The 21,744-nt window shown below is 49.5% G+C and overlaps 1 protein-coding gene across 1 annotated transcript in view; it reads right to left on the bottom strand.

The window, feature by feature from the left end:
• Positions 1 to 4,235: 4,235 nt before the first annotated feature.
• The window catches only part of LOC123401642, a 43,960-nt gene continuing 26,451 nt past the window's right edge, over positions 4,236 to 21,744 (bottom strand). The window contains exon 3 of the mRNA XM_045095482.1: positions 4,236 to 4,687. Coding sequence (XP_044951417.1) covers positions 4,545 to 4,687 — 143 coding nt within the window. The 3' untranslated portion in view covers positions 4,236 to 4,544. The remainder of the gene's footprint in view (positions 4,688 to 21,744) is intronic.

The following is a 21,744-nucleotide window of genomic DNA, read 5'->3' as shown; positions in this document are numbered from 1 at the left end:
CGGAGGGCGGGCGGCGGTCGGGGAGGTCGAGGGGAGGCGTGGGGCGGGCGCGGCAGCCGACCTGCTACAGGCGGCGGTCGGGGGGCGGGGCGGGGCGGGCTCGGACAGGAGGAGAGGCAGCCAAGGGGCGGGACGACGGCGGTGGCGGCTCGAGTGGGCACGGGCGGGAGTTGGGGACGGGTAATTTCCCTCTCGCGCTCGGATGGCTCGCAAGTAAGGGTTGGAGTAGATTTTGCTCACCAATCCTCACTTGTACAGGTTGGGAGAGGGTTTGAAGATCAGATTCTTAAAAAAAAATTAGGATTTGAGAATTAAGGGGTTCTAATCTACGTGTTTTTTTCTCGTAAACTGTAAAAAAAACCGTTATTTTTAAGGATTCGAGGGGACTACTAGAAATACTCTAAAATGAGTACAATAGTGAGATGTAATAATACAGCGCACAGAGATGTCCGATGCTCTTGCAGCTAGACAATCTAAGGGCGCGCTTGGGTTAGATCTAAAATAATACGGAGGTGTTTTCTTTGACGGCTGCTACAAATCTACGTATGTTCTTTTAAAAAAACATCCGTCTAGCCCACGGTTGGATTCTGAACCCGTAACTGTCCGACATCACTATATCGTCTCGTCCTTCCTTCCTCACGTTCATGCACCCCATCATAGCATAGCAGCGTGACAAATCAGCAGCACCGTGAGACTAACTTTACCGCACGACTCCATTCTATCCTTCCTCGTCCGTTTGGGGTAAAAAGGACAAACAGGTCGGCCTAGCACGAGATGGTCCGGATTCATCATGTCTGTTTTGTATCCGGCATGACCCATTTTGAGGGCAAACTTGCGCGGAATTTGGGTCGTGGCGGACATCAAACAGACGTGCGCTCGTCCGCGTCGGGGACACGTGGCAGGCGGCCATCTACCTCCCACTCGTCCACATCAATGCGCACGGGCGGTCGGGCCCGCTTGTCATCCGCCCAGGAAACGGTCGCGGTTCTTCTTAAATGAGGAAGCCGTGGACCGGTCGTCCACAGTTCCCATCACCATCCCGCGGCCTCCTCGAAACCCGACAGCCGCGAACCCTAGCCTCCTCCTCGAACTCGCTGGCCGCCCACCTCGCAGCAGCCATCGGCCTGTGGAACTACGGCCGCAAGGGCGCCCACGACCGCGAGGTTGGCTCCTCGCCGGGACGCCGCCGCGGCTCCATGAAGGAGGAGGCCGCATCGCCACCGCGCGAGGCCAACACTCCCTTCACCATCGCTCCTAGGCCCGCCGGCCATCGCGACCGGCTGTACCTCGGCGTTGAGGTATGCCGGCGCTACTGGGAGACGAGGACGCCGGTCCCGTGGAGCGACGTCCACCTCCCCCAAAGCGTGGCACCTCTCCGCCGACCGCGTTCCTATCCCGCCGGCGCCGACGAGCGGCCATGCGCGTCGCGAGCAGATCGAGCGCCGCCGCCTCCTCCCAGACAACCTCTACTACGACGAAAGGTACGCCGCCGACTCCACCCTCTAGGACACCTAGCTCAGGGACGAGCACGACGTGTGGCGTGCCTCCTACTTTGCCAGCACGGTCTCGGGGCCGCGGCGGGCACGGGAGGTGCGCGGCCTCACGCCCACGCCGTCGCCTTCCTCGTCTCCGTCACCACCTCCACCTCCTCGCATGACAAAGAAGGGGGAGGCCCGACTCATGCAGCGCGTCATAGAGGACTCCATGACAACGCATGATGAGCGTCAATGACCGGGCCTGGACCGCGCCATGGTCCTCCCTGCGGGCGGCGACGTCGCCATCCCCGAGCAGATGGAGGAGGAGGAGGTGGTCGCGTTTCCTCCGGAACTGGTGGGCGCGTCATGGGGCTGGTCGTGCACCGCGCCGAAGATGGCGCAGGCAGTGGGGGTCGTGAACTGGTGCCCCACGCCGTCGCGGTCACCGGAGCGGGAGGCCTCGCCACGGGAGAAGGTGTTGCAGGCTAGGTTCCAGCCCGCCCCCGCGCACCAGGGACCGCCGGCCCACCTCTGGACGCCGCCGGCCTACGTCGACCTCGTCAGCGACGGCGACGACGACGACACCGGCGACCAGTGAAGACGGCAACGACGGGCTTCTTCTATTTTATGTTAATTATGTCAAACTGGGCCGTTCTGTGACCGCGAAAACTGGACCGTTTTTAATGTTAACTTATTATGTTTTAAGTTTTTTAACTGGGTTTATTTATTTATGGTTGAGTTTTCTTTTTTTAATCAAGTCCAACACGGACATGATTTGGAATGCGGTCGTGCGGTGGGCGCACGCACGACCCAACGAACACAGGCGAGCATGGACGAACCCATTACCGTTCCAAACGGACAAAATCCAACCAAACCGTTTGGCCTGACCTTTTCCCTTCCCACACCGACACCTGCTGGGACGGCGTTGAATACATCATTGGCACTCTCTCCGGCGACTAATACAGCAGGAGCTGCACCTTCACGCCGGCAACGCAACGATGCTTCACCGTCGGCAACGCTACACTGCAGCGCCGACACCTCGGCAGTGCTTCATCGCTGAATCGGCTTGCAGCAACGGGAGTTGCTCGGCAAGGAGCTGCATCGCAGCGCGAGGATATCTTACGAGCACCACCGACTAACAGCTGCATCGCATCGCCGGGATCGGACGCCACCGCGCGCTGCATCGCAGCACCAACGCCAACAGAGTGCTGAAACACAACACACGGGCATCAGCTTGTGCTTCATCGATTGGAGGAGCATGAGGCATGCATGCGTGGAGAAGAGTGAAAGGCAAGAAAGAATCAGGTAATTTGGAAAAGAAAACAGAGAGAGAAACGGGTGACTCCCATGCCGCTTTGGGAGTCAACAGATATAGAAGATAAGAGCAACTCTAACAGGCCCCGTAAAACGTCCGGTCTGCAAAAATTTCGACGAGTATGCAGGCTCGGTCCAATTTTTCAACCAGAACAGAGCCCCGCATACTCGTCCGGCCCACAATTTTTTTTGCCGCAGCCCGCAAACCGCACGCCCCGAGCAGTATAACTGCGGTTCCGCGACCATTTTGCGGGTCTAAACTTTATCCCCCCGCCGCCGCGAGCCATCCGATTCCCCTTTCCCCTCTCCACATTTCTCGCCGACGGCGACCACCCGCCCTGCCTCGAGCCGCCATGTGGGGCCAAATGTGGAGCTCCGGACGCAGCTCCGGCAACAGATCCGGCCGTGAGAGGGACCCGGACGCGCCGCTCGGCGCGAGGAAGCGCGGCGCCCGGAGGTGGACCAACCGCGGGATGTCGCCGCCGGCGAGCTTCAACCGCGAGACGAAGGAGTACGACCGCCATAGCGCGTCCTTCTCCTCCGCGAGATCTTCCTACGCCGGATCCTCCTCGTCCTCCGGTGCGGGCTTTCTCCCGTGAAGGATTGAGCGTCCTGCTCTTCCACAGCATCGTTCATTTGCCGCGACCTCGCCGCCGTCAGATCCGACCCCTCTGTTACTAGTTTAACGTAGTATGTAGTATAACTATGCTTGTAGTTTATTGATCATGTGATGAATTATGTTTGTGCAATTTCTCCCGCGAAAATGTTTTTTCAAATTATGCAGGTTTTGATACGGTTCTGTTCAACCGAACATGTTTTTAACCCGCAAACGCGATCTTCATGAAACCGCAAACGCGTTTTGCGGGTCGAATTTTTACGGGGTATGCTAGAGTTGCTTTAAGAATGGCACAAGGCTGGATCGGTCGTGGACGCGTGTGCCACGAGGCTGATTTCTTTTCAGAAATCATCCGGTTGATTTTAAGGATTTTAAGACTTTTCCGTTTTCTTTACAGGCGAAACTTACCGGCTAATGAGCAATTTCTGGCTGGAAACCAAACGACCTATCAAGGTCCGGAGGTATTTGAAACAGAAACGCTGATTCGAACACGCCCTAAATGTAGAAGATTTCCAAACCCTCCCATGTAAATTATTCTTGATGGTAATACATTCCACTTTCACCTCCCCTTTTTCAAAAAATAAAATAAATACTGGAACATATCATAGCACATTACTGAGACTGTCAAACATACAAGCATCGAGATGCAAGAAAGAAAAGTTCTTGATTCATGAGTTATTCACAAAATACACTAATTTTGTTGTTAGGGTTGCTAACAGGAATATTTGGGGGGAAAGTATACTTGAATGGTAAAACATAGGTGTTGCTGCAACTTTTAACGGGGCAATGGATTATGAACGTCCATAAAGGAGACCAAAACCATTAGCATCTACACAACAGCAAAAGAGGATATATTACTAAAAGCACAATACTTTGACAGAACTCTTGATAAATGGTGTTATCAAGTTAATAATTCTACAGTTAATATGTTAATTGTCACCCAAGTTCCTGACAAGCACAATATAATTGCACTTATGAGCTTGGATTGCTCTATAGATGTGCTTATTGTGCTAAAGATAATGATGCCAATTTAACAGAGATCATCAATCAATAACATAATGTAATCAGCAGTTCGACAATGATTGCCCTCCCCAACAGAAGGGCATGGGTCTAAATGGTCTTCATCTTAGGAGGCATCATTATGTTGGTAAATTGCAAGCAGCCATTTGATTCTTTGATTTCACCTGTCCAAGCATCTCAGCTACTGTCTTGCAGCGACATTGTTTGCCAGGACGAATGACATCCCCATAGACTGCCATCTCGATTACATCAAGCTCCTTGTCTGATCAAGATGGAAGAAACACTAGCAAATCAGACCAAGTTTGCATGATATGAAACTGCTAGAGGTGTTTGTGCATACCAAATAGTTCAGATGGGGAAAGTTGCCAATAGTGGATTTTGGCTTGATTTTTCAATTTAGATTGTTATGATTTTATATAACAGAGGATAAAGAAGAATAGTCCAAAGATAGTCTGGTGCATACTTACCAGATTCCTTACTCGTTCAGTTCGCAATTCGAATTCGCTGGATACTACAAATTGGGTTCACTAGGGAGTAGACATCTCCAGTTCACCAACCCACTATTCCAATAAGGTTCAGAAGCAAATAGCCACAGAAGATCCCAGATCAATATAAAAGGGAAATAGAAAAAGGATTCTGATAACCAGAGAACGTTAGCTGGGAGAGCACCCAGCGAAAGTCAGCATAATAACATTTCCCTAGAAAGAATATGTTGCTTAGCCCATCAGCCCAAACAGGCCCCACGACCTGCTCCCGCTTGCTTACTGAAGAAGCACAAGGTTATGGAGGAGCAACTCCACCTTGCTACTACAATGTATACAAAAGTGTTGAAGGAACAACTTAACGTGTTGTGCTAGATATCGCTTTAGAGGCGGAGATAGGGCCGTTATGACAGCAAGAGTTCAATTCTAACTCGTAGAGCACAAGATCTAGTCCAAAATCTCAGATAAGAACAAGTTCTATTATAAGTAGTGGATACATAGTTTGATTATAAACTAGAGGTGGCGACCTCTACTTATAAGGCCTTGAGAAGCCTTCACATCTCACTTCTACTTATGGCTAGCACACTCTAGAAAACGTTACTTAAGATTCACCATTCTACTCATAGCTTGAAGACTCTAGAAAATACTCCCTCTGTTCCTAAATATGAGTCTTTTTAGAGTTTTCGCTAGTGGACTACATACAAAGCAAAACGAGTGAATTTATATTCTAAAGTATGTCTATATACATCCGTATGTAGTCTTCTATTGCAACCTCTAAAAAGACTTATATTTAGGAACGGAGGGAGTAGTAGTAAGGCTTGAGAAAAGAAAAGAAATACTAGACTACAATAGAAGTATCTAAAAGTAGCCAAACAGATTTGACATATGATTTTATTTTTATTTTCCTTATCTATTGTTTCTCATCATTCTCCTCCGGCTGTTTGGAACTTGTCCTCGAGTTATCTTCATAGGACGCTTCTTCTGGGTGGCAGAGAGTCAAGTCTACAACATTGAAAGTATTTGATATTACCCATGTCGCTTGGAAGATCTCTCACATAAGCATTATCATTTATCTTCCTCATAATAGAGAAGGGCGCATATCTTCGCTGCCTAAGCTTCCCTTTAACACCTAAAGGCAGTCTTTCTTTTCGGAGGTAGATCATCACCTTATCACCAACTTGGAATGAGTTCAACCTCTTTTTGCAATCACTGTTTATATTTCAGAGTTGTACTAATCACCGTGGAATTAAGCTGATGAGCCATACAATGAAGCTATGGAAGAGAGTCATTGAGCACCGCTTAAGAAGAATGACAAGCGTGACCAATAATCAGTTTGGTTTCATGCCCAGGAGGTCGACCATAGAATCCATCTTCTTGGTACGCCAACTTATGAAGATACAGGGAGCAAAAGAAGGACATGCATATGTTGTTCATTGACTGGAGAAGGCCTATGATAAAGATACCGCAGAATGTTATGTGATGGGCCTTCGAAAAACACAAAGTCCCAGCAAAGTACATTACCCTCATAAAGTAAATGTATGATAATAGGACATGCATGATAATGTTGTGACAAGTGTTCGTACAAGTGATGACACTGGTGACTTCCCAATTAAAATAGGTTTTACACCAGGTGTCAGCCTTGAGCCCTTATCTTTTTGCCTTGGTGATGGATGAGGTCATAAGGAATATAGAAGAAGATACCCCATGGTGTATGCTCTTTGCGGATGATGTGGTGCTAGTCGATGATAATCGGACGGGGTCAATAGGAAGTTAGAGCTATGGAGACAAACCTTGTAATGAAAAGGTTTTAGACAATAGAACTAGAACCGAGTACAAACCGAGTACATGAGGTGCGGTTTAGTACTACTAGGCACGAAGAGGAGGAGGTTAGCCTTGATGGGCAGGTGGTGGTCAGAAGAACACCTTCTGATATTTGGGGTCAATGCTACAGAAGAATGGGGATATCGATGAAGATGTGAATCATCGAACCAAAGCCGGATGGATGAAGTGGCGCCAAGCTTCTGGTATTCTCTGTAACAAGAGTGTCACAAAAGTTAAAAGGCAAGTTCTATAGGACGGCGGATCAACCCGCAATGTTGTATTTCGTTGAGTGTTGGCCAACTAAAAGAAGAGATGTGCGGCAGTTAGGTGTGACGAAGATGCGCATGTTGAGATGGATGTGTGGCAACACAAGGAAGGACCAAGTCCGAAATGATGATATACAAGAAAGAGTGGGGGTAGCACCGATTGAAGAGAAGTTGGTCCAACATTGTCTGAGATGGTTTGTACATATTCAGCGCAGGCCTCCAAAAGCTCCAGTGCATACCAGACGGCTAAAATGTGCTGATAATGTCAAAAGAGGCCGGGATAGACCGAACTTAACACGGGAGAAGTCCATAAAGAGAGATCCAAAGGACTGGAGTATCACCAAAGAACTAGCCATGGACAGGGATGCGTGGAGGCTTGCTATCCATGTGCTAGAACCATGAGTTGTCGCAAGGTCTAATGGGTTTCACCTCTAACCTACCCCAACTTGTTTGAGACTAAAGGCTTTGTTGTTGTTATTGCTTTCAAAACAGCACAATTTTTTTCAAAGAACTCGGTGTAAGTACCAACAAAGGACAATGCTGATTTTGAATTGTCCGTTGATGGCAGCTTCACCAGGTCCATCACATGTGTTGGAACTTTAGTGTAGACAATGAAAAAAGGACTCCTTCCTGTGGATCTAGATCTGGAGCTTTTTTAAGAGAACTCTGCAAGAGATTAAGCCGAATACCATTCTCCCTTTCTTCTCCACAAATGCAACAGATCAGATTACCTAAAAATTTGTTTACCAATTCATTTGACCATCTGTTTGTGGATGGGCTCGAAAATTTTAACTCGATGTTAAATTGCTTCCACAAAGTGAGGCAAAATGCAGCAAGGAACTTGATATCATGGTTTGAGATGATGGACCTTGAAACTCCATGAAGCCTGACCACTTCTCGAAATAATAGGTTTGCCACATGATGAGCATATGTTGTCTTGCGGCATAGGATGAAATGAGCCATCTTAGGGAATTTGTTCATGGCCACAAACACAACATCACTCCCTCGTCTTGTTCTTAGCAAGCCCAAGACGAAGTCCATAGAGATATCCTCCCATGGAGCAACAGGAACATGCAAAGGCATGTATAACCCTGTGATCTGAACCTAGCCTTTGAAGGTTTGACATATGGGGCACCGCTGAACAAACTTTCCAGCATCTCTTTTAAGTTGTGGCCAAAAGTAACAAGCTTCTATGTTAGCGACAGTCTTGTCCGGTTCAACATGGCCACTAAGATCACTTGAATGGAGCTCTCTAATCAGCTTGTCCCGTAGAGAGCTTCTTGAGATGCACAAACGATCATTTTTGAAGAGATAATCATCTTGCACCAAATAGTCATCACCTTAATGGTTAGCCCCTAATGTGCTTTACCCAAGCATGGCCATAGTCTTCATCATCCTCATACAACTTTATTTGATCCATGCCTAGAAGTTCAACCTCAAAAAGAGAGGCATGCACGACGACTCAAAGAAACATCCACTGGTTAGTTGTTCAAGATCTATGCACGATGACTCGATGAGATAGTTAAACCTCTCCAGATAAGCTGCCCACCTTGCTAGCATGCGATCAACATGCTTTTGACTTGTAAAATGCTTCAAGATTGATGGTCACTATAAACAATTAACTCTTTAGGCAGCAAATAGACTTCCCAAGTTTTCAAAGGCCTGAAAACGGCATACAATTCTTGTTGACAAGTACACCATTTCTGCCTTGCTTTGCTTAATTTTCACTGAAGAAAGCAATGGATTTCCTTTCTTGAGGTAGAACAGCTCCCATGCCTATTCCACTTGCATCACACTCCAACTCAAAAGTCTTGTTGAAATCAGGTAACACCACGACATGAGCTTCTAAGAGCTTTGCTCGATCTCATTGAAACTAGCTTCAGCCACCTATGTCCATTGGAGCTTTTTTTTACCAAAAACTCGGTAATTGGTGCCATGATAGTGATGAATTTTGTTATAGATCATCTATAGAAAGTTGCAAGGCCATGAGAACTTCTTACCTTCAAATGATCTTCGGAGTAGACCATTCTTGGATTGCTTCAACCTTAGAATCATCAACATGAATACCATCAAATGTTATGACGAATCCTAAGAAAAGAAGTTGTATTTGTAGGAAAACACATTTCTTCAAGTTGACATAGAGCTCATTTTCCCTTAGTACTACCAAGCACCTTCCGAATGTGATCAAAGTGTTCATTCTTATCCTTGTTATAAATCAAGTGTCATCGAAATAGACCACAACAAAGTGGGATAAGAAGGGTCAAAGGACTTGATCATTAAGCGCATAAAGGTACTTGGTGCATTTAGGAGTCCAAATGGCATGACTAGCCATTCAAATAACCCTTTCTCTGTCTTGAAAGTTGTTTTCCATTCATCCCCGGGTCTGATACGAATTTGATGATATCCGCTTCTTAAATCTAGCTTTATCAATACTCTGTTAGACCTTTCAGCCTGAGCATTGATAGTTGTGGACGACACTAGGAGAGTTGGCACAATTTTCGTTGGTTTATTTCTCACACAATGCCATGCCAACCTGAGGGGTTGGGGATACATATTTATAGGCTGCTAGCCAGCCAAGCATATGCTAAGATGCTAGTCTAAGATGCTAGTCTAAGATGCTGCTAAGATGCTAGTCCAAGATGCTATCCTAACTGCCAGTCCTTGATGGTCAAGGATTCTATCCTAACAGCCACAAGGACCATGTGCTGCAGCCCCACAAAGGACTATGTGCTGCAGCCCCACAAAGACCATAGTACATAGACTTATCCATCATTCTCCCCCTAAGTCTTGTACGTCGTCTTGTGGGAGAGTCGAATCATCCCAATCCTGGAGCAGAGTTCGAGGAACTTGATCCTCCCAAGAGGCTTGGTGAGCAGGTCTGCGAGCTGGTCCGCGGTGTTGATGTAGCTCGCCTCGATGCTCCCTTCTTCCAAGCAGCTGCGGATGAAGTGATACCTCAATCGGATGTGCTTGCTCCGTTCGTGGAAAACGGGGTTCTTTGCCAGAGCCAGGGCGGACTTGCTGTCCACCAGGAGCTGCACCGTTCTGGTGTCTCGGACGAGGAGATCACCAAGCAGTCGAGCGAGCCAGAGCGCCTGAGTGCAGGCGGTGGAGGCCGCTATATACTCGGCCTCACAGCTGGACAGGGCCACCACCTGCTGCTTGACCGATTGCCAGCTCACGAGACACTTGCCGAGGAAGAAGAGGATCCCGCTCGTGCTCTTGCTGGTGTCGATGTCGCCGGCGTGGTCGCTGTCGCTGTACCCGACGAAGTGTGCCGCCCCCGGACACCTAGGGTAGTGGAGGCCGTGGTCGAGGGTCCCTGCCACGTAGCGGACGATCCTCTTCACTGCCTGCTGGTGCTCCGACGTTGGTCGCTCCATGAACCGACTGACATAGCCGACGGAGAATGCCAAGTCCGACCGTGTGTGAGCAAGGTAGCGAAGGCTCCCCACAAGGCGTCGGTACTGCGTAGCGTCCACTTCCTCCGTCGTGCTGTCGCGGCTCAGTTTCAGCCTCTCCTCCATCGGAGTGAGAGCTGGGTGGCAGTCGGTGAGCCCAGCTAGCTCAACGATGCGCTTGGCGTAGGCGGACTGTCGAAGCGCGATCCCGGAGTGATCCTGGTGCACCTCGATCCCTAGATAGAAGGAGAGGAGCCCCAGATCACTCATCTGGAAGGTGGCCTTCATGTCTTCCTTGAACGCCGCCACCTCTGCATCTTTGATGCCGGTGATCACCAAGTCGTCAACATAGACGCCCACCAGCAGGGCATTTCCTCCGCTGCCCCGTCGGTAGACGGCCGCCTCATGCGGGCTTTGCTCGAAGCCCATCTTCTTTAGCGTGGAGTCCAGCTTGGCGTTCCACGCCCTAGGTGCCTGCCGTAGGCCGTAGAGAGCCTTACGCAGGCGGAGTACCTTGCCCTCCTGGCCAGGGATCGCAAATCCCGGTGGTTGATGCACATAGACTTCCTCCTTCAAGTCGCCGTTGAGGAATGCCGACTTGACATCCATGTGATGGACACACCAGCCCTCCTGGGCAGCTAGCGCAAGGAGAAGTCGCACGGACTCCATCCGTGCCACGGGAGCGAAAGCGTCATCGAAGTCGACTCCTTCCTGCTGCAAGAAGCCTCGAGCCACCAAGCAAGCCTTGTGCTTGATGATGGCGCCGGCTCCATCCCTCTTCAGCTTGAACACCCACTTAAGGGTGATTGCGCGGTGACCACAAGGGAGGTCAGCGAGCTCCCAGGTGCGGTTCTGCTCGACCGCATCCATCTCCAACTGCATCGCGGCGCGCCATGCCGCGTCTTTCTCGGCCTCTGCAAAAGACCGAGGTTCGCCGTCCTCACACGCGAGTTGTAGCTGTGCCTCCAGGTCGCGTGGCACCAGTCCCGGCACCGGCTGGTCGCCGAGTAGATTATCCATCTACGATACCGTAGCGGTTCGCCGCTATGATACGCGTCGATGCGCTCCTCGTCGTGAGTGAGCAGGGAAGCGAACTTCATCGGGTTGTGCTCTGCGTGAGCTGGTGGTGATGAAGGCGAGCCCGGAGTGGTGACTGTCGGGGCTGGAGTATGCGGCGTCGCCGGTTGTGGTGCTGTCGGCGTAGCAGGCACCGGAGTCGATGTAGTTTTGGGGGCTGGGGTAGACGTGCTCGGCGAAGAGGAGCTGCTTGCTCCCCCAGCTTCCATGAAGTGGACGTACTCAACAATGAAGTCGTCACACGTCGGCGTCGAGCCGTCGTCCACCGCCTTGTCCCATTTCCACCCTCGCCCTTCGTTGAACACGACGTCTCGCGCCGTGCGCACACGCTGTGTCTCTGGGTCGAGGATGCGGTAGGCCTTTGAGCCCTCCGCATAGCCGATGAAGACTCCCGGAGTACTCCTGTCGTCGAGCTTGCCGATGTGGCCGAGCTCTTTGGCGAACGCAAGGCAGCCAAAGACCCGCAAGTGAGAGACCGCCGGCTTCCGCCCATGCCAGGCCTCGTACGGCGTCCTGCCGTCGAGTGCCTTAGTAGGCGAGCGGTTGAGGATGTAGACGGCCGTTAGCACCGCCTCTCCCCAGAAAACAGCCGGCATCCCTCTCTACTTGAGGAGAGCCCGAGCCATCCCCACAACCGTCTGGTTGCGCCGCTCGACGACGCCGTTTTGCTGCGGGCTGTACGGCGCGGAGTAGTGGCGCTGGATGCCCTCATCAGCGCAGTACGACGCGAATTCAGCCGCCGTGAATTCGCCACCGTTGTCAGTGGGCAACACGCGCAGTTTGCGGCCGCTCTCCGCCTCCACAGCAACCTGCGCACGCCTGATGGCGTCCGGCGCCTCTCCCTTACTGCCGAGGACCATCACCCACATGTAGCGAGAGAGGTCGTCGACGAGCAGCAGGAAGTAGCGTCGACCTCCTGGTGTGGCTGGCGTCACCGGGCCGCACAGATCTCCGTGCACGAGCTCCAGCCTCTCCTTGGCCCGAAAACTCGCCTGCTGGGGAAAGGGGAGTCGTCTCTGCTTTGTCAGCACACAGATGTCGCAGAACTGCTCCACATGGTCGAGGCATGGCAGGCCTCGCACCATCTCCTTGGCACTTAGACACTTCAGGGCCTCAAAATGAAGGTGCCCAAAGCGCTCATGCCATTGCCACGCCTCGTCGTCCCGACGGACAGCGAGACAGACCGGTTGTGCCACCTGCACATCAAGGACGTAGAGTCGATTTTCACCTCTGGGTACCTTGGCGAGAAGGCGACGCTGGCGATCCCAGATGCGTAGGACCCCATGCTCAATCAGCACGCGTGACCGTTCTCATCCAGCTGTCCCAAGCTGATGATGGAGTTCCTTAGCGCGGGGATGTAGTAGACACCGGTGAGCAGCCGATGCTCTCCCGTCTTGGTGGTGAAGATGACGGAGCCGACGCCCTTAATTTCCACAGCTGAGGCATCCCCAAACTTGACGGAGCCTCGCGCGTCGGAGTCGAGCTCGGCGAAGAATTCCCTTCGACCGGTCATGTGGTGGGTGGCGCCGGTATCGAGGCACCACCCCGTAGTCTTGTCCTTCCCGGAGCCATCGCCGAGAAGAGCGTGTGCTTTTGGCTCGTCGAGGTGGAGGGGAGCCTTTGCGACTGGTGTCGCTGAAGGTAGCTCGATGCTTGCATGCGCCATGAACAGAGCCGTCTCCTCCTCTGCCGCCTGTGCGACGTGAGCCTGGCCTTGTCGTGGTTGGCGACACTCATTGGCCCAATGGCCAAGCCGGCCACAGTTGTGGCAGCTGTTGTCCTGTGCCGGCTTGGGCTTGCCAGCGACACCGTCCTTGGCGCCTCCGCGGGCGTCACCTTCGGCACGTCCTTGTGCCTTGCCGCCCCTTCGCGCCTTGCGCTGCTTGCCGCGCTTGCGGCCGCCCGTCGTGGAAGAAGGCTCCCCCTTCTTCTTGTCACCAAGGCTGGCATCCCACTGCTCCCGAGTTAGGAGCAGCTTCCCGCCGGTGGTGATGGGCCCCGAGGGAGGTTGTGGCTCATCGGTGTCGACGACCTTGAGGCGACCTATCGCCTCCTCGATCGCCATCGTGGAGAGGTCCAGCAAAGACTCGATCGAGCAAGCCATCTGCTTGTACTTCTCGGGAATGCACCGGAAAAGCTTCTCGACAGCTCTCTCCTCGGTGTAGGTGGCATCGCCGAACTTCACCATCTTCTGCAGTAGAGTGTTGAGACGGAGAGCAAAGTCATCAACGTCCTCACCTGGCTTGAAAGCCAGGCTCTCCCACTCCTTACGAAGTGCCTGCAGTGTGGACTTGCGAGCACGGTCGCTGCCGATGCGTGTCGCGGCGATGGCGTCCCAAGCCTCCTTGGCAGTCCGCTTGTTGGAAAGCGAGAACTGCATCTCGGGCGGGACTGCGGCGATGAGGGCGTCCAGCGCCCGTCGATCTTCTTGGTGGTCGACGTTGCTGTCCTGGACTGCCTCCCACAGCCGCCGCACCTGGAGCCTGATCTTCATGATCGCGGCCCACTCGACGTAGTTGGTTTTAGTGAGGGTAGGCCACCCAACACTGGGACCAACATCCCTGACCACAGTCCGGACCTCGTAGAGGCCGCGGTCCTGGTCGTTGCAGCCGCCGTCGCCGTGCGCACCTGCACCTGGAGCGCGGGCGTGCTCGGCTGCCCACTGCGTTGTCCGCTCTTGCGCCACTTTGGCACGGTCTGCGTCGGCACCGTCGTCCGCAGGCGCGGAGCCGTTGGAGCTGCCGGAGCCGACGCGGAGTGCCTTGGCACCCGCTGTAGCCTCACGTGCTGCCTCCGCTGCTGCTGCTGCTTCTACCTCCGCCCTGGCTGCTTCTACCTCCGCTCCGGCTGCTGCCAGCTCCGCTGCAGCCAGCCTTGACACCCTTGCTGCCGCAGCAGCTGCTGCTACAGCTGCTCGCTCACGCTCCTCTGCCACGGCGCGCTCGGCCTCCTGCCGGCGCCGTATGCTCGAGGTAGCCGTGTGCTGAGAGCGACCTGCAGACATGGCTCGCTGCAGGGGGGCTGTTGCGTGAAGAGGAGGTTGTTGCTGACGAGCTGCTGCTCGACAGTCCGGAGGGAGGTAACTAGGGGCAGTCGGAGCAGCAGCTGCTACCGGCTTAGGCTGCTCAGCTCCCGGTGAGAGGGGTGAGCAGGAAATGCTCAGGGTGCAAGATAACGAGGCTCTGATACCACTTGTTAGACCTTTCAGCCTGAGCATTGATAGTTGTGGATGACACTAGGAGAGTTGGGACAATTTTCGTTGGTTTATTTCTCACACAATGCCATGCCAACCTGAGGGGTTGGGGATACATATTTATAGGCTGCTAGCCAGCCAAGCATATGCTAAGATGCTAGTCTAAGATGCTGCTAAGATGCTAGTCCAAGATGCTATCCTAACTGCCAGTCCTTGATGGTCAAGGATTCTATCCTAACAGCCACAAGGACCATGTGCTGCAGCCCCACAAAGGACTATGTGCTGCAGCCCCACAAAGACCATAGTACATAGACTTATCCATCATACTCATGCTCCACTAAGTTGATCCAACATATCATCCAGGGGAACCTATACCTTACGGTGATCTTGTTAATGGCTCTAGTATCCATACACATGCGCCAGGATCCATCTTTCTTTGGCGTGAGCAGGGCTAGTACAACACATGGGCTAATACTTTCTCGAATGTGGCCCTAGCAATTCCTCCACTTTTTCCTTCAATATATCATGCTCTTTTGGGATCATTTGATAGTGTGGAAGATTAGAAAGGCTTGCTCCCGGAATTAAGTCGATTCTATGTTGAATTTCTCATATCGGTTGCAGGCCTTGTGGCTCTCCAAGTATGTTACGAAATTTTGCTAATAAGCCACGTACCTTTGCTGGAATTTCAACAGTCGGGTGCTCTTCTCCTTTTACAATAAGTGTAGCACAGAAATCTGCCTCCTTCAAGTCTTCCATAAACTCATGAGAGTTGCAGGAGATAGTTAACGTACTTTTCCCCTCCTTAGAGATATTACCTTCGGTTTTGTTTGGTAGAATAATAATCTTCCTCTTGTTCCAAATTTAAGAGTAAGAATTATCCTTTCCTTTATGTGTAGTATCCACATCAAATTGCTGAAGTCTCCCAAGAAGAACATGGTGGGCATCCATGGCAACCACATCACACAAGACATTTGAGCGATAATGCTTACCCAAAGGAAGTGGTAGCTTGCATTGTTTGGTGATCCTCATATTCAATCCTTTCTTGATCCACCCAATAGTGTAGGGATTTGGATGATCATGAGTTTTAAGCTCTAAATGGTTCAGCAAACTCTAGGAGATAAGATTCTCGTAGCTGCAACTATCAATCACTAATTTGCATACCTTGCCATTCACAATGCATTTGCTCTCAAATATTTTGTTTTGTTTTTGTGTCATCAGGTTGTGGTGTGGAACATAGGAGACGCTGAATCAAATACCACCTCTTCACCTTCTTCTTGACACAGCTCTTGTCCCTTTACATCTTCAGATTTGTATTCTCCCTCACCGTCTTACACCGTCATAGATAGTTGTGTTAACAAATTTTCTTAGTGGAATATTGCTGGATATGTGTCCCTCTTCACCACATTTATAGCACTTTGGACCTTCATTTGCCTTACTCTTGCCTCTAGTTTGCTTCGGGATGGGTCGTTTTGCCTTTAGCGAGCGGTCTTTTCTTCCGTTCTATTAGTGTTACTCCTAGCTGAGCCTTCGGTATGAGGATATGGAGCCTTAGTTGTCTTTTTCATCCTCACAAAACTTTAGGCCTTTAAGGCTAGAGCTTGTGCTTGATCAATGGACCAGATTTGTTGCATCATCAATCGATCTTGAATAGCATCGTTGTACCTTGCAACTTGTTGATCTTCAGTTTCGGCAAGATTGCACCTCATTTATAGCCTTGGAAAATCCTCCGTGTAATCTGAAACAGTCCTACTTCCTTGAGCACAATTTTGAAATTGGATAAACAAGATCTGATCATAATCAGAAGGTAAAGATCTCCCTTTAGAAGACTTTTCATTTGTCGCCAAGTTCTCACACGAGGTTCTCCTCTCAGTCTACGTTCTTCTTGAACAGGTGCCACCATGTACCAGCTCCTCCTTGCCAATACAATCTTCCAGAACCTTCATGATCTCAAAGAAAGTCCCCACTTTATATAACCAATCAAGGCACCCTTCAATATCAACATTTCCATGAAAAGTTGGGATCTCAGCTTTCACCATGTATGTACCCCTTGTATATGTAGGGTTGGGTACTCTCCAATATGCATAGAGATCAGGTTCTTCAAGGGTATCATCATATTCTTCACCTTCGAAAGCTTCAACATAATTGGTCTTTGAGCTGCACGTTGTTCTGGTGGTCTTGCTCCAAGATTACCTCCCCTTCTTTGTCGTTGAATCTTTAGATGAATCTTCTTCATTTGCAGCAGGGTGAACACCCTTTCTTATCATCTCAACCAGCTGATCAAATCTCCGATTAAAATCTTCACACAGCACTTTGATCTGTTGTTCTGCAGCATCCATCCTCTTCTCCAATTGCTTCTTTGCTTGCTGCAGCTCGCTCTCAAGGAGATCAGCAAGAACTAGTATGGACCAACTGGGCTTTGGTACCACCTGAAGCAGCACAAAGTTGTGGAGGAGCAGCTCCAGCTTGCTGCTAATATGTGTACAACATATGTTGAAGGATCAACTTCAACATGTTGTGCTAGATATTGCTCTAGAGGCGGAGATAAGGTAGTTCAATTGAAAACTCCTAGAGCACAAGATCTTAGATAAGAACAAGAGATTCTATCATAGGTAGTGGGTAAATAATCTGGTTACAAACTAGAGGTGAGGACCTTTATTTATATGCCTTTGGGAAGCCTTCACATCTCACTTGTACTTATGGCCAGAACAATATAGAAAACATTACTTCTGATTCACCATTCTACTCATACTACTCATAGCTAGAAGACTGAAAACAGTAATTAGAGTTGAGAAAAGAAAAGAAATGCTAGACTACAATAGAAGTATCTAGAAGTAGCCCAACAGATTTGACATGTGATTCTATTTTCATTTTCCTCATATATTGTTCCACATCACTTACCCATAGCCTGCTTCTACCGTAAGCTGCAGCCAACATGCCCTCCCTACTAGTCCAGGCAGACACCTCGTAGCTCCCCTCTGACGGAAGAACCCGCTACTTCCCAACATTACTCTCTCATGTGGTCTCCTCCTGCTCATACTACTGATAGATAGATGGAGAGGATCCTGTCCTCCGTGCATGTAGCAGGAGGAGCTGTTGTTGCATGACAATGACTGGCCAGCCAAAAGGGTCTTGGCCAGCGTCATTGTTCTCACACAGATGGTTCTAGCACCGCGGGAGAACAATTGCATTTTTCTGTTCACGGGTCAACAACTCAGGGTGTGGATTTTGACCGACCAACCTGAGCAATCTCGAACCCTGATCTAGATCGATCAATCGGGGTCGGGATTCGAAGCTCGTCCGAATGAATTTGGGATTCCACCCCAAATTCTCCTTGCAAACAGCCAATCACGTGATAGTGCTCGCACCACCCTGACCTTTTTGGTTGCGCCGATGAGATTTCCCGCTGTACGATGACATCTCCTATCCTTGCAAGCATCATCTGCTATGGTGCTCCTCGACAACTTCAATGAAGCTCGACATCACCATCAACGCTGGTTGGTTGACTTGCGAATTAGCCTTCCATCATGTGCTTGTGATCAGGGGCAGAGACAGGACAGGCACGCCGAGCCACAGCCCAGGTGGTGACACTGAAATCCTTGGGTAGTAGCACTTAGGCTATAATATAACTACAGTAGTCAACGACCCCGGATCTTGATGCCGGCCTGGCTCCACCACTGGTTGTGATTTCTATAGTTCCATCTACACAAGATTGGTTACTAGTATTGACACTAGGATATGGAGACATGAAATTCATTTGCTACTTCTACCGATTCTCTGAATTTGGGATATGTCTTGTTGTTGTTTAGTTGTAGTACCGACTACTGTTTAGTTGTAGTACCAACTACTGAGTACCCCATCAAGTGCTTGCATACTTTGACCGATTTAGCTGTTATAAGAGAACCCACGCTCCAAGCAAAACTCATATCATGTGATGAATAAAAATATAGCATTCGACAGAGGAGCGTGTATTTGGCTGCCTCAACAAATAGTTGATGAATAAAAATATAGCATTCGACAGAGGAGCATGTATTTGGCTGCCTCAACAAATAGTAGTAGAAAAGGTGTGCTGCCTGTCACATTGACCCATACCATAACTCTGCAATGAGTACTTTTAAGCATGCCACATCAACATTTTCAGAAAGGATGGTATACACTGATACACATGCATAGTGCGGTATGAGAAGTGAGGAGGAGGGTGGGCGTCTGGGGACAGCTTTTTGCAGAAAAAGGAGAGACGGCATGGCCGAAGGGAAAGTAGAAATTGATGGCGCAATGGATGAGCGTGGTTCAACAACACATCCTTGGGGTGGTGAAAGAACTACTACCTCTTGGCAGGGATCAAGAATTGCTCCCTCACCGACAACATGCGGCGGCTAGGCATCTGGCTACAGGCAAAGCTAAGTGGCTCGGGAAGTTAGAGGGAGCATTCAAAGAGACGCGGGGCAAGCCACCACATGGTCTACAATGATTATCAATGGCTTTGTCATGAATTGCAGAGTTTGTTTGTCAAAATGTCACCCATGCTAGATTTTTCATATTTACATGCTAATTATTGATGGATCCCAATAACTGCAACTTGTGTGTCAAAGTCATCATGAGATTCCTTGTTTACCATTCTACTCCCTCCGTCCCAAAATAACTGTCTTAACTTTGTACTAGCTCTAATACAAAATTGTACTAAGCTTAAGACAGTTATTTTGGGATGGAGGGAGTAGATAACATGAAAACAATTTTTGGATTTCATTTCATTTTAGAAATCCAAACCACAGCCAAACGCAAGTATTAGAGATGAAATCCAATTTTAACTAGTTTCATGTCCAAAATAAATGTTATTTGAATTTAACTGAATTCAACAAATTCAATTCACAATTGCCAAACAAGGTGCGTGTGAAAACGAAAACTTGTAATCATAAACTTCATCAAGATTCTATTTGTTCATACGCAAGAGATGCAAGTGAGTCCACAACTCAGTAATCATTAAGAGTCAAAAAGGTCAACACAGTAGCCGGAGTAGCGACTCAAGGACTAGCAGCACGACTAGTAATGACTAGTCTAAAATCAACAGTCACGACCAGTTTAGGTTTTCCGTTGAAAGTTAAGTACCGACTCATAAACTAGTCACAACTCTTAAACATTGTGATGATTAGTTTATATTAAAGAAATTGCTATTCCAGAAGCAAGTGAACTAGGATGGGATACTAAATATACATTGTAGCAGCTATTGCAGACACACATAAATGGGGAAAGTTTACCACAAACTAGATTATTATGTAACTGCCTACTCTGATCGGAACAGGTGAAATGACTTTGAAGCCAGGACACGGCACACGGTCCTAAATTGGAATAGAAGAAACTGATATGGTCATGTGCAAAGCAGCAAAAATAGCCAACAAACAAATAAAGATCTGTGATGACCCGATTGCTCAAGATATGCACCAGGGAGAGGGGATGAGATGAAGGAGAATGAGTAGGTGAGATAGTTTCCTTGCACAGGAAGAAGATGGGATCCAGAGGAGGAGCAGGAGAGGTTCAGTTTAGTTCACACCACATACATGCCTCTCACTCATGCAGGAGCCACTTTAATTACGCACACGCGCCTGGCCGTGGGCCCTTGCTGACTTGGCATCAGGGCCCTCTTGGTCCACCTTAGTCCACCGCATCGTCAGGGGATGCGGGTGCAACGCTCCCTTCTTCAAAATGAACGTCTCCTGACGCTGACGCTGTGCTGCTGCTTGCCAGATTGATGTCACAAGAAAGCACCGCCACAGCGTCTCATAGTCTTCCCAAGTTGTGGCAGTGGGTGGAAAAGACAACGAGCGGACGTGATGTTGCACCGGTTCCTTGTTGTCGTGTTTGACCATCCGCCGCTCCAGAATTTCTTCAGGCTCGATGTCTTTGGCCAACAGGTCCGACGGCCACAACAGCTCAGCAAGACAGGGGTGTAGTTTCGCATGAACGGCTTGAGCTGCGAAACATGGAAGACAGGTGTGGATGCAGCTGTCCGGCGGCAATGTCAACTTGTAGGCGAGGGAGCCAATCTTGTCTTTCAATCGTGAACGGGCGTAGAACTTGAAATGAGCTTGGTGCAGGGGCGGTTTGCGACGAAGGACTGTGCATACAGTTGGAGCTTGAGCAACACCGAGTCGCCCACTTCGAAGTTGCGGTCGGTGCGGTGGCAATCCACCTTCTTCTTGAAGCGGCATTGCGCAGAGGAGTTCCGTCTGTAGGCATGTGGTGTGTGTGCTCCAGTCCCAATGCTCGGCGTCATGGACGGGAGCGACCTTGTCTATGTGGCTCGACACTTTAGAAGCTTTGAAGGGAGTGCGGTTAATCGATGAGTGGAAGGAGGAATTGTACCCTAACTCCACCGTCGAAAGCCAGCGTCGTGGAACACGCAGTGGAGGTACATCTCCATGCATTGAGTCACTGCTCGCTCTGGCCGGCCGGCTGGGACTGGTACGCCATAGATGTGACAGCCCGAGACCGACGCCCCAGAAGATTCTCCTTTATTTTTGTTTCCGTCGTGTGGTTATTTTATTTTGTGGCCTCTTCATTTAGTTTGCATCATCGCATCATGCATGGCATCATGTCATCTGTGTGCTTGTCTTGTGTGGCCAGTTGCACCTCGTTGTTTGAGTGTGAGCGCATGTGTGTATGTGCCTTAGGGCCTTGCAACGTGATTGGGTGCAACAAAATCAAGCTCTTACCCCTTCTGTTGCACCATGTTTTCAAACTCCTTTCTCTCCATTTAGTTGAGGCAGATTTAAAAGTTCATTTTTTTGGTTCAAAACAATATGTTCCTCCTCTTCAAAATTTCTTTCTATTAAATGTGGGGGCAACCCCTTGGGTTTCCTTTATTTTTTTTCTTTTGTTTTATTTTAAAATTAGAGTCTCTTTCTATTTCTAAAAAAAAGGATTTATTTTATTCTTCAAAAGAAAGGTTTATTTTTATTCTTAAAAAAATGCCCAAGCTATTTCTTATAGTTGGGGTATGTTTTTAAGTAGTTAAAAAAAGATATTTTCTTTATTTTTTTATTTTTTTCTTTTTTTCTTTTGTTAAATCCTTTTTGTGTGAGTGG

This window comes from Hordeum vulgare, chromosome 6H (genome assembly GCF_904849725.1).
Source record: "Hordeum vulgare subsp. vulgare chromosome 6H, MorexV3_pseudomolecules_assembly, whole genome shotgun sequence".
NCBI lineage: Eukaryota > Viridiplantae > Streptophyta > Magnoliopsida > Poales > Poaceae > Hordeum > Hordeum vulgare.
The sequence above is the reverse complement of the archived record's forward strand: the minus strand, read 5'-3'. Positions and strand labels throughout refer to the sequence as shown.